This window comes from Pteronotus mesoamericanus, unplaced genomic scaffold (genome assembly GCF_021234165.1).
Source record: "Pteronotus mesoamericanus isolate MK-2021 breed Mesoamerican mustached bat unplaced genomic scaffold, CSHL_Meso_final scaffold_232, whole genome shotgun sequence".
NCBI lineage: Eukaryota > Metazoa > Chordata > Mammalia > Chiroptera > Mormoopidae > Pteronotus > Pteronotus mesoamericanus.
The window spans coordinates 11,450,595-11,463,788 of NW_026555311.1; the positions used below are offsets into that span (position 1 = coordinate 11,450,595).

Consider the following 13,194-nt stretch of genomic DNA (forward strand, 5'->3'; position numbering starts at 1 on the left):
AATCATCACAACAATTCTATGAAGTTGGTCATATTATTTTCACCATTCTACATTCTAAGGAATCTGAAGTCAGATTCCAAGAAAGTTGTTTTAAGTAACTTTATTTTTTAAAGAGCTGTTTTAGGTTCACAGCATAATTGAGAAGAAACTCCTGCCCCCTCACAAATAGGCTTCCCCGTTACCAACATCTTCCACCTGGTCAGTAAATTCGATGCAATTGATAAAGCTACAGCGACACATCACAATCGCCCGAAGTCCATAGTTTATAGTTCACTCTCAGTGTTGTAAATCCTATGGGTTTGGACAAATTTGTAATGATATGTATAAGTCATTGTAGTGCAGCGATTTTCAACTGGTGTGCGGCAGCAGGCAGGTGCGCTGCAAGATTTTTTAAAACATGCAATACCTGACTATTTAGTCAGGGACACTGACCTCTTTTTCCTTCGATTGACAAATTAAAAAAATGACAACAGTCAAGACAACAGTAGTCGTTTGGTGTGATTGAATCAAAATTATACTTTTTTTTTCTGCTCAGCAAAAAATGTATTTTTTCGTGAGCCTCAGAACTTTAGTAATTAGTTTATGTGTGCCATGAGGTGAAAAAGGTTGAAAATCACTGATATAGAGTATTTTCATTACCCTAACCATTCTCTTGCACCACCTATCTATCTCTTTTTTCCCCTAACCCATGGCAACTACTCATCTTTTTACTGTCTCCACAGTTTTGCCTTTTTCAGAATGTCCTATAGTTGGAATCATACAGTATGTGGTCTTTCAGATTGGCTTTTTTCACTTAGTAGTATGCATTTAAGGTTCCTCCATGTATTTTCATGACTCGATAGCTCATTTTTTTGAAGGGGGTGGGTTAATAATGTTCCATTTTCTGGATATACTGTAATTTATTTATCCATTTACCTTCTGAAGGACAGCTTAATTGCTTCCAAGTTTTGGATATTAAGAATACAGCTGCTGTAAACACCTGTTTGCATAAAAGTTTTCAACTTTTTTGGCTAAATACCAAAGAGAGCAATTACTAAATCATAGGATAAGAGTACCTTTAGCTTTGTAAGAAATTGCCAAACTGTCTTCCAAAGTGGCTGTATCATTTTGCATTCCCACAAGTAATGAATAATGAATGAGGGTTCCTGTTGCTCGACATCCTCACCAGCACTTGATATTGTCATTCCCGATTTTGACCATCCTAATAGGTATATAGTGTTGTCACATTGTTGTTTTAATTGGAATTTTCCTGATGACATATAATGTGGAGCATATTTTCATATGCTTATTTACCATCTGTATATCTTCTTTGGTGGGAAGTCTGTAAATGTCTTTGGCCCATTTTTAAATCAGGTTGTTTGTTTTCTTATTGTTTAGTTTATGAATTCTTAGTGTATTTTGTTTAACAGTCCTTTATCATATGTGCCTTTCACATGTATTTTTTTCCCAGTCTGTGGCTTGTCTTCTCGTTCTATTGCCATTGTATTTTACAAAGCAGAAGTTTTTAATTTTAATGAAGTCCAGGTTATCAATTATTTCTTTCATGGATTATGCCTTCAGTATTTTACCTAAAAAGTTATTACCATGCCCAAGGTCATCTAGGTTTTCTCCTGTGCTATCTTCCAGGAGTTTTATAGTTTTGCATTACATTTAGGTCTATGATCCATTTTGAGTTAATTTTTGCGAAGGGTGTGAGGTCTGTGTCTAGACTGTATGTATGTGTGTGCATAGATGTCCACTTGTTCCTGCTCCAGTTGTTGAAAAGATTATATTTTCTCTAGTGTATTGTCTTTTTCTTTGTCACAGATCAGTTAACCATATTTATATGAGTCTATTTCTGGACTCTCTATTGTTCCATTGACCTATTGTCTATTCTTTCACCAATACCACATTGTCTCGATTACTGTAGCTGTATAGTGGGGTAGACACCAGGTAGCGTCAGTTCTCCAACTTTGTTTCTTTCCCTTAATGTTGTGTTGTCTATTCTAGATTTTTTTGCTTTTCTTTATACACTTTAGAATCAGAAAATATCCATAAAATAACTTGATGGGATTTTGATTGGGATTGTGTTGAATTATAGATCAAATTGGGAAGACCAGATATGTTGACAATATTGAGTCTTCCAATCCATAAGTATAGAATCTCTCTCCATTTACTTAGCTTTTCTTTCATTTATTTCTTCATTTTGTGCTTTTCCTTATATAGATCTTGTACATGTTTTGTTAAATTTATACCTAAAGATTTTGTCTTTGGGGGAGCTAATATAAATGGCATTTTCAAATTCCACTTGTCACTTGCTGGTATATAGGAAAGCAATGAACTTTTGTATATTTTGTATGCTACTACCTTGCTGAAATTACTTATTTGTTCCAGGATCTTTTTTTTGTCAGTTCTTTGGGATTTTCTGTATAGTCATGTGCCAACAAAGGCGGTTATATTTCTTTCTTCTTAATGTGTATACCTTTTATTTCCTTTTCTTGTCTAAGTACATTAGCTAAGACCCAAGTAACTTTCTGACAGACACAGAGCTCTTTAGTAGCAGAGCAAATACTCAAAACTCACACCCATTTGATACGAAAGCACATACATACCTTTAACTATTAAGCATCTTGCACTCAGTGCTCCTTTACATAAAACTCACCCATTTTTATTTGCAGCCTCTTTATTTGTAAAATTCTTTCAGCATGAAATATGGAATTTAATATTTAACTGCAATGGTTGTTTGATTTTACCTTCTTACTGATAAAACATATAAACAATAAACAAACCATAAAAAACATTTTTATTAATCATGACTCATCTTGCCTCTTCCAATGTGGAATGAGGCCTGACTGTGCTCATGCTGATCTTTGCAGTCATTAACCCTACTCGTTTCATTTTAGTGAGACAATATACCCTCTTTTCAATTTAGATCAAACCTATAGGCAGCCGGATTCTCTAGCTTCACCTTGTTTGTTGATGATAATAAACTCCTGAGTCATCACAAATTCATTTTTCCCTCTTGCTGATTCTCACCTTATGGCTTTAATGCTTTGTTTTATGACTATTAAAATAATATATAATAAGTGCAAAAAACCCAGAACACCCATAAAAGATAAAGAACATACAAACAAGGATTATCCACACTACTGTCTCTCAGGGGGAACCATGCTTAGCATTTTTGTATATATCATTCCAAATATATTTTCACTTAGACCATTATGGAGTTATAATTGTGATTATTTTTACAAAAAGGTGCCCAATATACATGCTGTTTTATATGTTTTTTTTTACCTCAACACTATGTTTTGGACATATTTACATGTGGAAATATATAGAGAATCATCATCTCTACTATTCTGCATATTATTTTAGTGCAGGTGTAAGCCATATTAATATATGACCTATATTCTGCTGAAGGATAGCACATCCTTTCTTTTTCTTTCCTCATCTTCCTCTCCTTCCTTGCCTCCTTCTCATTCATCTCTAACTTCTTATTTTTATTCTCCTTTTCTTCATCCTATTTATCTTTCTCCTCCTTCCATTTCTCTTTCTCCTCATGCCACACCTTTTTCTCCTTGTCCTCTTCTTCCTCTCTTAGATCTTCCCCCTCCTTGCCTTAAGATAAGCTGTTCTGCATTCATCCCACTTGCTTTCTTCATTTTGATTTCTTAGTACATTTTCTTTGTTTTATTTTGTTTCTTTCATACTTATATTAGGATTCTGCTTAGTCTGTGTTCTACTCTTAGAGCTGTGGTCCATGGTATTCTTTCTCACCCCATTCTGATTATCCGTAGTTTTCTTGGATTTTCATTTTCATTAATAAGTAAGGTGAGAAATGTTCAGAGCTTTGCTGATGATTACACAGTAATTGTTGTCAGGGCCAAGCTAGAATTCAGCTCTGGATTTCAGATATTGGGTCTTTTCACTAGATTGAGTTGCCTAATCATGGCTGAGGTTAAACAGTTTCACATTTAATGTACAAGTTAAAGAATCAAGCAAGTAAACAATAACAGTAGTGAAAAAAATAAAAAAAGGAAAGAGAAGAAAACTTACTAACTTAACTAGAAGTAATTTGAATATAGTGTTTTCTCTGCTCAATAACTTAGTTCCAAGCATATTAAAGAAGAACTTTTTGTGAATGTTTGCATACTTTTGTTTGTTCCAGAGCTATTAAAAATGTATATCTGTTAACCTGCCCAACAGTGCCAATTGAGACCTAAGCTTGTAGAGCTAAAAAGTGTAGTAAATCGGGTCAATAATATCTATACTTAGAGGGAAAAAGGTCATGCCTGATACATTAATTTCTTTTTCAGAACTGAAGGAGTTTGTATACAGAATTTGTATATAGTATAAAATATCAGGTTGTCAAGACATCACAAGTAAATATGGAAATTATAAACTGTAATTGAAAATGAGAAAGAAAATAAATAAAATAAAAAATAAAGTATAAATATGTGACTAGGTAAACCAAATTTGGAAGATGAAAGCAACAGTTCTTATTAAGTATATCTTGGTAGTAAGTTTTTGCAAAGCCAAGGTCTCTTTCTGTGTGGTTTTTCTCATGACCACCTTTGTTTCTCCATTCGAGCTTCTAGCTCTGGAACATTTATTCTCAGCTATGTACTAAACCATAATTGTTTATGTTTTTGTGCATTCAAGATATATTAATGGTTAAATTACCATTTATGAATGATAATTAAACAAGAAGGTCATTTGACGGAGGTGTCTCTAGTGCTATGGTGGCCTATGGAAGCAAAACCAAATCTAAGCCTGTAAATGCCTGAAGGGTACAGAATTGAAACCTAGGGCCAAACAATCGTAAATAACCAACTAGGTTGTAAGCTATAGCCAATCAATAATTTCTTTGCTTTGCTTTTGCCACTTATCTGTAAAATTCTCTCCCTGAGCTCTTGTTGGTGAAGTGCTCTCACCGCTTCTTGTTTGACACTGCCATATTTGAATCAATTTTTGCTCAAATAAACTTAAAAAATTTCTAATTTGCCTCACTTAATCTTTTAACATTATAAAGTAAAAATAAGGCCACCTTTTAAGACCAGATAGAATTTATTTATGCTGATGAGATTTGTCTTTTAAAATAAAATGAGATAAAACAGTCTAACATTGCTTCAAGTGTTTAAGTATAGTTTTTTTGAGAGGAGGGGGCATTCTCCTTGTGAACTGCCTCCAGACCCAGTTACAAACAAGAAGTTCCTGCCTGCTATCCTCCATACCTTTGGAGGAGTGAAATAGTTACCAAAAAAAAAAACAAACCCCAAAACAAAACAAAAAACAAAACCCCACTACTTCCTTTGTATCCCTGGATAAGTTAACTAACCATTCTGTGCTTTAGTTTCCCCAACTATAAAATGAGGGTAACAGTTGTGCTTAATTCATAGAATTGTTCTAAAGGAATTAAAAATCTAAGCACTTAGAACAGGCACATAATAAAACTATGTGGCTTTGCTATGACTATTTCTACTGCTGTTATGACTGCTACAACTACCTCTACTATTATTAGCACTAACAATCCTCCCTCCTGCCATACAAATTTAAGAATTTATAGGCTCCAAATGACTTTGGCTATGTCTAAAAACAAAAATCATCCCCCAAAGATGAAGATTTGCCACTAATGAAACAGAGAAAGAATGTATTGCAAGATCTAAAGTCAATTCTGAAAGAACAGTCCCCAAAGTGTTTTCTGTAATGAAGTGATGTTGGAATAAATGTAAAATCTCTCAGATGATTGCTCAGAAGGAAGTCCCTCTCAGCCGGATATATAATGCACATTTTAAAAAAGTCAGTCATGTACTTTACATCTTGCTTCTCCAAGGTAAATACACTTCTTGAAGACAGAAGCTATTTTTTCTGCTTCCATGCATTTCCTGTAGCATTGAGCACACTGTTTCACAAATTGCAGATGTTCAATAAATATGTTGATTAGCTGCTGAGGCAGAGTTGAGGGGAGGAGGATTAGGAATAAAATATTCTCTAGTTAATAGGAAATGACTTCCCTACTTAAAAATGTATTTGCATTTTATTATCTTTTTTTTTCACAGTTTCTGGAAAACACTTTAGTTGACATTTGTCATTTGATTTTTATACAATTTTGTTAACTTTGTGAAAATTTAAATTCTTACAAAGGATCCCTTTGTAAGATTTTATATTTTATTATTGTTTCTAAGTGGAAAGAAGTGTTAGTGTAAAGGCAAGTCTGTTTCAATCATACTTCATGAAATTTGTTAACAGAACCATTGAAATTAGAGCTGGTAGGGACCATGTTACAGCTGACATACCCAGCCTAGCACCTAGAAGACTATGGAAACTTAATAAGTCATGGAGAAAATATGTGAATCATTTAATACATTCTCCTCATTTTACAGTTGAAGAAACTGAGGCCCAGTAACTTGCTCACAGTCACATCATGGAATAGGGGTGACTAGAAAAATGTTTTTTGATGTCATTATGCTTTAAATGTATATTTCACATTGTAACACGGAAAACGACTTTAAATTTAGTCTTTGGAAAATGTTTATTTTAATGTATGTGAATAATTCAAATTCATAGGGTAATATCTGCTACGTTTCAGGAAGGCAGTAGTAGGAATTTGTTCATACAGATCAAAAGATTGCTTTAAGGGGAAAGTAAAATAAAATGTCTTTTAAGTAGCTTGTTCAAGGCTTGTTCACTTATTTCATTTCTTTTTTCCCTACCATAAATTTTCTTTTCTCTGCTACATAGGATTAGGAGTTCCCATCCACTATGAAAGACTTTCTGTTACAACCATGTCTCTCTTCCTTAAGACATAATATATCTGCTTTTCTGTGTATCTTAGACTTTCAAGAAATGTTGGTTATTCTGTTGATTGATTTTCTGCCATTTTACAGCATGAAAAAAAGGAGTCAAGCTCGTGTACCTGTTTGAAGGGGCCCAAACTGTCAAAAATAGGGACAATTGCCTGGATGATAACGCTCAGTGACGCCCTCCACAATTTCATCGATGGCCTGGCAATTGGGGCTTCCTGCACCCTGTCTCTTCTCCAGGGACTCAGCACTTCAATAGCAATCCTGTGCGAGGAGTTTCCTCACGAGCTGGGTAAGGGCCTGCTCATGTTGTGAAAGCCAGTTACTACTTCTTGGTTTCATTGGAGTGAGACATTTCAGGTGACATACTTAAAATTTCTGTTGATGGCATCAAAGTAGAGAAGCCCTTGTTAGATACTGATGGTTATCTTTCATCCCATCCAAAAATTGAAACATCTCTTCATTTGATATTTTCTTCTTCTAGGGGACTTTGTGATCCTACTCAATGCAGGGATGAGCACTCGACAAGCCTTGGTATTCAATTTCCTTTCTGCATGTTCCTGCTATGTTGGGCTAGCTTTTGGCATTTTGGTGGGCAACAATTTTGCTCCAAATATTATATTTGCACTTGCTGGAGGCATGTTCCTCTATATTTCTCTGGCGGATATGGTAAGAAATTTCAAAAATTTTTACCTTCTTTTAGTTTGAAATTTATAAATAAACATACGGATTACAATTTGACTAAGGGCAAAAAAAAAGTTGTTTTTGTTGTAATTTAAAACATTCCTGGTTTAACAGATAACTCTTTTTGAGTGTACTAACAACATCTTGAAAAGGATTCTCACTGATTCTTTTTTTAAAAAGGATTTTATTTATTTATTTTTAGAGAGAGGGTAAGGGAGGGAGAAAGAAAGGGAGAGAAACATCAGTGTGTGGTTGCCTCTCATGTGTTCCCTACTGGGGACCTGGCCTGCAACCCAGGCATGAGTCCTGATGGGGAACCAAACCAGTGACCCTTTCATTAACAGGCTGGTGCTCCATCCACTGAGCCACACCAGTGAGAGCTCATTCTTTAATCTATGATCTTACTGATAAAAGAGGAAATAAATTATTTTTGCTGAAGTAGAGATATTTTCCCAAGTTTTTTTGTCCTTTGGTAGATAAACCTCATATTCTATGACAACATGTCCCTTGGGAGTTTTTCCTTTTCTTTTGTGAGGATATCGTATTGCAAGTGGAATAACTTGTTTTGCAAATAGAATTTTGTCATTTCAAAGTTCTAAACAGCAAGAACATTTTGGGGTTAAACTAAAACTGGTAAATTAAAATTTAATAATATGTACTTAGGTCAGTATATATTTATATCTATATTTATGTTTATGGCTGTGTCTATGTATTTATTTTTATGTGTGTATGCAAGACACAGAATATAAATGATCCTGTGCATTTTCAAATGAAGCATTGACAGATTTTTAGAGCATGAAGAGGTGCTAAGTGTATGCAAATTAAAGAATATTTCCTTTGCATTTGGAGCTGAATATGTATGACAGACATAATTTAATAATTTAAGTTCCTCCATCTGCATTCTTAGCTACAAATGATAGCTCTCTAGCTCTGTTCATTGCGCTGTGCAGACCCTTGGAACCATCACTGCATTTATATTTTCTTCACAGAATTAATATCTCTCACTCTATGCTAGGTCACCGCTTCTCCTTTCTCTGACATAAGAACAGAATCTGTTAGAGTGTTTAGTTTGCAGGAATAATACTGATAAATGATGCTGTATATACTTACAGAAGTTTCACTCTTTTCAGAATGGTTTCACCCATTTTATCCTTGTAACAATTTTCTTAAATCAGGCACATGATTGACTGTGGAGACCTTTTGGATACTGCTATTGTATAATGCACCACTGCATTTGTAGCAAGCATTTTGGAATATGTTTTTAAAAGCGGCATTTACAGATCTCCACATGAAGCCTTTTCAGTAGAGGTTACCTGCTGAGAAACGGTAGATCTTACATACAGAACTTGGGGTTTTAATTACTTTCACTGTAATGAGATTGTTACAGTCTTCAATCCTAGAGCAGTGCATAATTTATTTAAATACCTAGTAATTTTGTGAGGGGTAAAGAAAGCAAAAGGACACAAATTAAAAAGAACAGAAATTAAATGTATAGTGATTGCTAAAAAATTATTTCTTTACATACCATGGATTGATATTTCTCTACCAGGCCTGGAAATTGATAAGGAACAGGGGAGAATGTAGTGACAAAAAAGGCACAGTCCCCTCATTCATGGGGCTTTCTGTTTACAAAGAGGGAAACTTAAAATTCAACAAACAAACAAAATCACACACATGACCAGTAATTACAAATAAGAAACCTGTGAAATAAAAGAAAAGCAATATGTATGATGAGAGATGAAAGGGAATCTAATATAAGTTAGAAGGGACTAAGAGAAGCCTTTCTAAGAAAATATGATTTAAGTTGAAACCTGAAGGATTTAGTTCATTGACAAATTGAAGGCAGAAGAGTTCAGATAGAACTTTTGTTGAGTGTGAAGATTTGAGGAAGGAAAGAGGCTGGATGCATTTGAGGTCCTGAAAGAATGATGTAGGTGGGGAGTGGGAGGAGAGAGAGAGGAAAATAAAGAGAGAGACTAGAATAAACTAAATTCCATTCCATTGATTGATTAACACACTTGGGGAACACTATTTTAATACTTTTATTTTTGTTGATGTCTAACAAGGCTAGATATTACTATTGTGCAATCTATGCTAAAACATTTAAACACCTGAAATAAATGACCATCTTCCACTCCCACAAAAATCTATAAATGACTATTTTATGTTTTACCACAAGATGGCAACAGTTATCTAACAATACATCTTTCTTTTAGTTTCCAGAGATGAATGATATGCTGAGAGAAAAGGTAACAGGAAGAAAAACTGATTTCACCTTCTTCATGATTCAGAATGCTGGAATGTTAACTGGATTCACAGCTATTCTGCTCATTACTTTGTATGCAGGAGAAATTGAATTGGATTAATAGGAAATGAAAGGTGGTGTTGTTAAAGAAGACATTTAATGAATAAAAAACATCTCCAAAAGGATTTTAAGCTGATCCTGTTTAGTTAAAAGATAATATTTTCAACTGTAAGTTATGGAAACTTGTTATTGCTTTCAGATCTGTGAAATAGGCCATTATTTGTGATTAAAAATGTTTCAAAAGGTTATCAGTTCCAGTCTGAAAAGCCTTGTATACAAGATCTTTGGTAAATACCCACTTTTTCATGTTTCATGCATATTAGAAAATCACCACGAAGCAAGAAGCATGCAGTCTATAATCACTTAGACATCAAAACCCAGAAAAAAAAATACAAGCCAGGTTTCATAAGCATTTAAACCTCTATGGTAGGATCAGAAATTCAAGTGGTTTCAGAGTGGTTTTCTTTTAATTAAATTGTTCTAGTGTTTTCATGAGCAAGTATGTCAAAATGCAGAAGAGAATGAGAACGTACACAACATAGATACAAATGAGTCCAAAGGCCTTAGTGAACCCAGGAAAAGAAGATTGCTTACAGCTTTTGTTGTTTTATATTTTAGTTAGGTATTTATAAGATTGTTTTGAAAACCAATATGAATTATGAAATCATTAAAGCTTTGCTAGCCCTAGTATGTTTAGACTTTATTTCATACTTTATCTCTAAGTGTAAACTCTACCAGATTTCACAAAAAGTAGGAATTGCTTTGTATGACTTAGGCTGTAGTTGCACCAAACAAATAGCCGATTAGTATGCAAAGCTGGTGACTGACAACTCAGTTTTCATGTACAATGTGTTTGCTTTGTGAAGGTGAAGACTGTTGGTCTGTAGAAAGAAATTGAATGTAATTTTAAGTAATTTTCTTTTAAAGATGAACATAATTATTTAGCAAAGGATATTTTAAATAAATGCAAAACAACAGATGGACTGCTATATGTCAAAGACTGATTATCTGGAAAACATACATTCTTTATGGAATTGAGAGTCATTCAGAAAAGACTTCTTTTGTGTTCAGTCTACATTTTTCCTGTGTGGTAAACTTTGGAAAAAAAATCTTCACACCATGGTTATTTTTCTACCTTTTATAAAAGATAAAGCCTGTTTTCTCATTTAACTGCTATAGAAAGTTGGTTTGAAATTGAACATCCTAACCTCAATTCACACTCCCAAGGCACTTAAGGAAAGATGATTTAACAGTGAATAAAATGATTTATAAAGGCCAATAATGATCTCAGGAATTACATTTCCCTACAGAGTAGAAAATAGTGTCACAAAGCCGTAATGCAGACCTGATGAATATTTAACATGTATATGAATGTACATTCCATTTTATGACTGACAAAAAATTATTGTTTGACCAAATAGTAAACACCTTTGAAACCATGCATTGTGTGATTCATTATTAATTTTAAGTATGTATCTTGAGTGACTTCCATATATTTGGTATTGTGAGTGGGGGAGATGAATAGGAAATTGGTAATGTGTTTCTTTCAAGGATATTCAGGAAATAAAAACTATAAAGATTAATAAACCAGTAACCATAGGATCTATTTTTATCACGTCATCTGTTTACATAATTTTAAGAAATAATCTTTACCTTTTTAAAGCATAGATTATATATCTGGGTTAGGAAACTATTTACAACCTGATATTAAACAGATTCCCACTTGGTATGGACCGTTGTGTCGGTTGATGGTCTGGGCTCTCCACATTATTTTCTCCTGTGTTGACCTTTGGGCCTTTTTCTTTGACTGTGAGGTGAACACAGGCAATACAGCACAAAGGCCCCAAAATAGAAAAGAAAGTTGCTACTTATTAGAGAGTATTTTCTTTCCTTTACCAGTGTAAGTTATTAATGTGTGGATGCGTGGCTGTAGCACTGGTTCATTGCTAGTTAAGGCAGGATAATTTGTGTTTGCTTAGTTTGATAGTCTAACTCTGCCATGTTCATTTCTATAGCAGTTGCTTAGTGTAGCCAACAAGAGAGTTCACTGGTATGACAGTCCCTGAGTAGCATTTTATCATGATCTCTAGATGCTTAGTAAAGCCTTACTGAATTGGGCATTTCCAATCTATGATATCTAAAGGGGTTTCTTTAACTAGGAGCTTAAATTAAAAAAAAAAGTAATTAGTAGAGACAACCAAAACAGTACTGTGAGTTTACAAGGTAATTAATGTAAGTGTCTTCCTTTGGGTGTTTCTTTGATGTTTTTATCGATAGGCTACCATGATTTCCAGGTACTTTGTTCAGTTAAGATCCATTACAGTACAAGAAGTTCTTAACTTTATAATTAATAAATTCCCTAACACTGATGTTGCTATAGCTACTGTCTCACTGACACTTTGTCTTCCCTCAGCTGTGGGTGGCAATATCTGTATTAGATTGCATTTCTCTTAGCTTCCTTTCTGTGCCAAGTACGTACAATGCATACTCTCATGGCCATTTAACTTCCTCTATTGGAAATTCCCAACTTCTTTATGTCTCATAATCAGTGATTTTACCAGTAAAATTTCAGGCAAGCTAAGGTGACATGATAAACCGAAAACTCCGAATACCTGTTCTATTCATTTTATGATAGGCATTTACCCCTGATTTTAACATTTCCAAATGACATGCTACAATCACTGGCAACCAGGTGGCATTGTTGAGGTTGTTATAATTGTGGAAAAATTAAAATAATCTGTTGGAGTCTGGGCAGGCCAAGAAAATGCCAGCATCACTATGTTTGGGATTTGATGGTGTGTAATAAGAGGCACTTGAGCATGTCAGCTTTACTTTCCTTCCTATGAAAGGAGTGTGGTAGAAGCAGTGCAGGGCTGGCCTGGCAGTTTCATGGTCAGTGGGACCCAGGCTCCTTTGATCTGTCATTTAGGGCTTCTGACTTCAAGGCGACTTTGTATTCTAAGGTGTTTGCTGGAGGGATCTAGCCTAAGTTATACACAGGAGGAAGGGGAAGGGGATAGAAAAACCAAAAATTCACAGCCAACTCTTCATCACTCTTAAAGGACCTTTCTCAGAAGTAATAGACGGTATTTGCAGTTCTATTCACTGGCCAGACTTAGCTACATGTCCATACCAACTGGCAAGAGAAGCTGGGAAATGCTTTTATTTCACAGTAAAATCAGGGTTCTATTACTAAGAAGCAAGGAATGTACATTGTAGATACTATGGACAGGTTTGGACAGGTTTGTGTCTGGTTCACTTGAGGGGATGATTGTTCCAGAAGGTTCTGACACAGCCCGTTCAGGGAACTGTCTCTTTTAGAGATTCTCATGACCCTTTTCAGATTAATTCCATATCGCCTTAAGCATTTTAACTACATTGACCCACATGACCAGTCTTACCATTAATAGAGTGCATACAAGT

General features: G+C 34.6%; 1 protein-coding gene across 2 annotated transcripts in view; it reads left to right on the forward strand.

Annotated features, from left to right (window-relative positions):
• SLC39A8 (solute carrier family 39 member 8) overlaps positions 1-11,269 on the forward strand; it is a 68,738-nt gene extending 57,469 nt beyond the window's left edge. For both annotated transcript variants that reach the window (XM_054591681.1, XM_054591682.1), the window contains 3 exons: positions 6,867-7,074; positions 7,267-7,451; positions 9,683-11,269. In XM_054591681.1, coding sequence (XP_054447656.1) covers positions 6,867-7,074; positions 7,267-7,451; positions 9,683-9,832 — 543 coding nt within the window. In that variant the 3' untranslated portion in view covers positions 9,833-11,269. The remainder of the gene's footprint in view (positions 1-6,866; positions 7,075-7,266; positions 7,452-9,682) is intronic.
• The last annotated feature ends 1,925 nt before the right edge of the window (positions 11,270-13,194 follow it).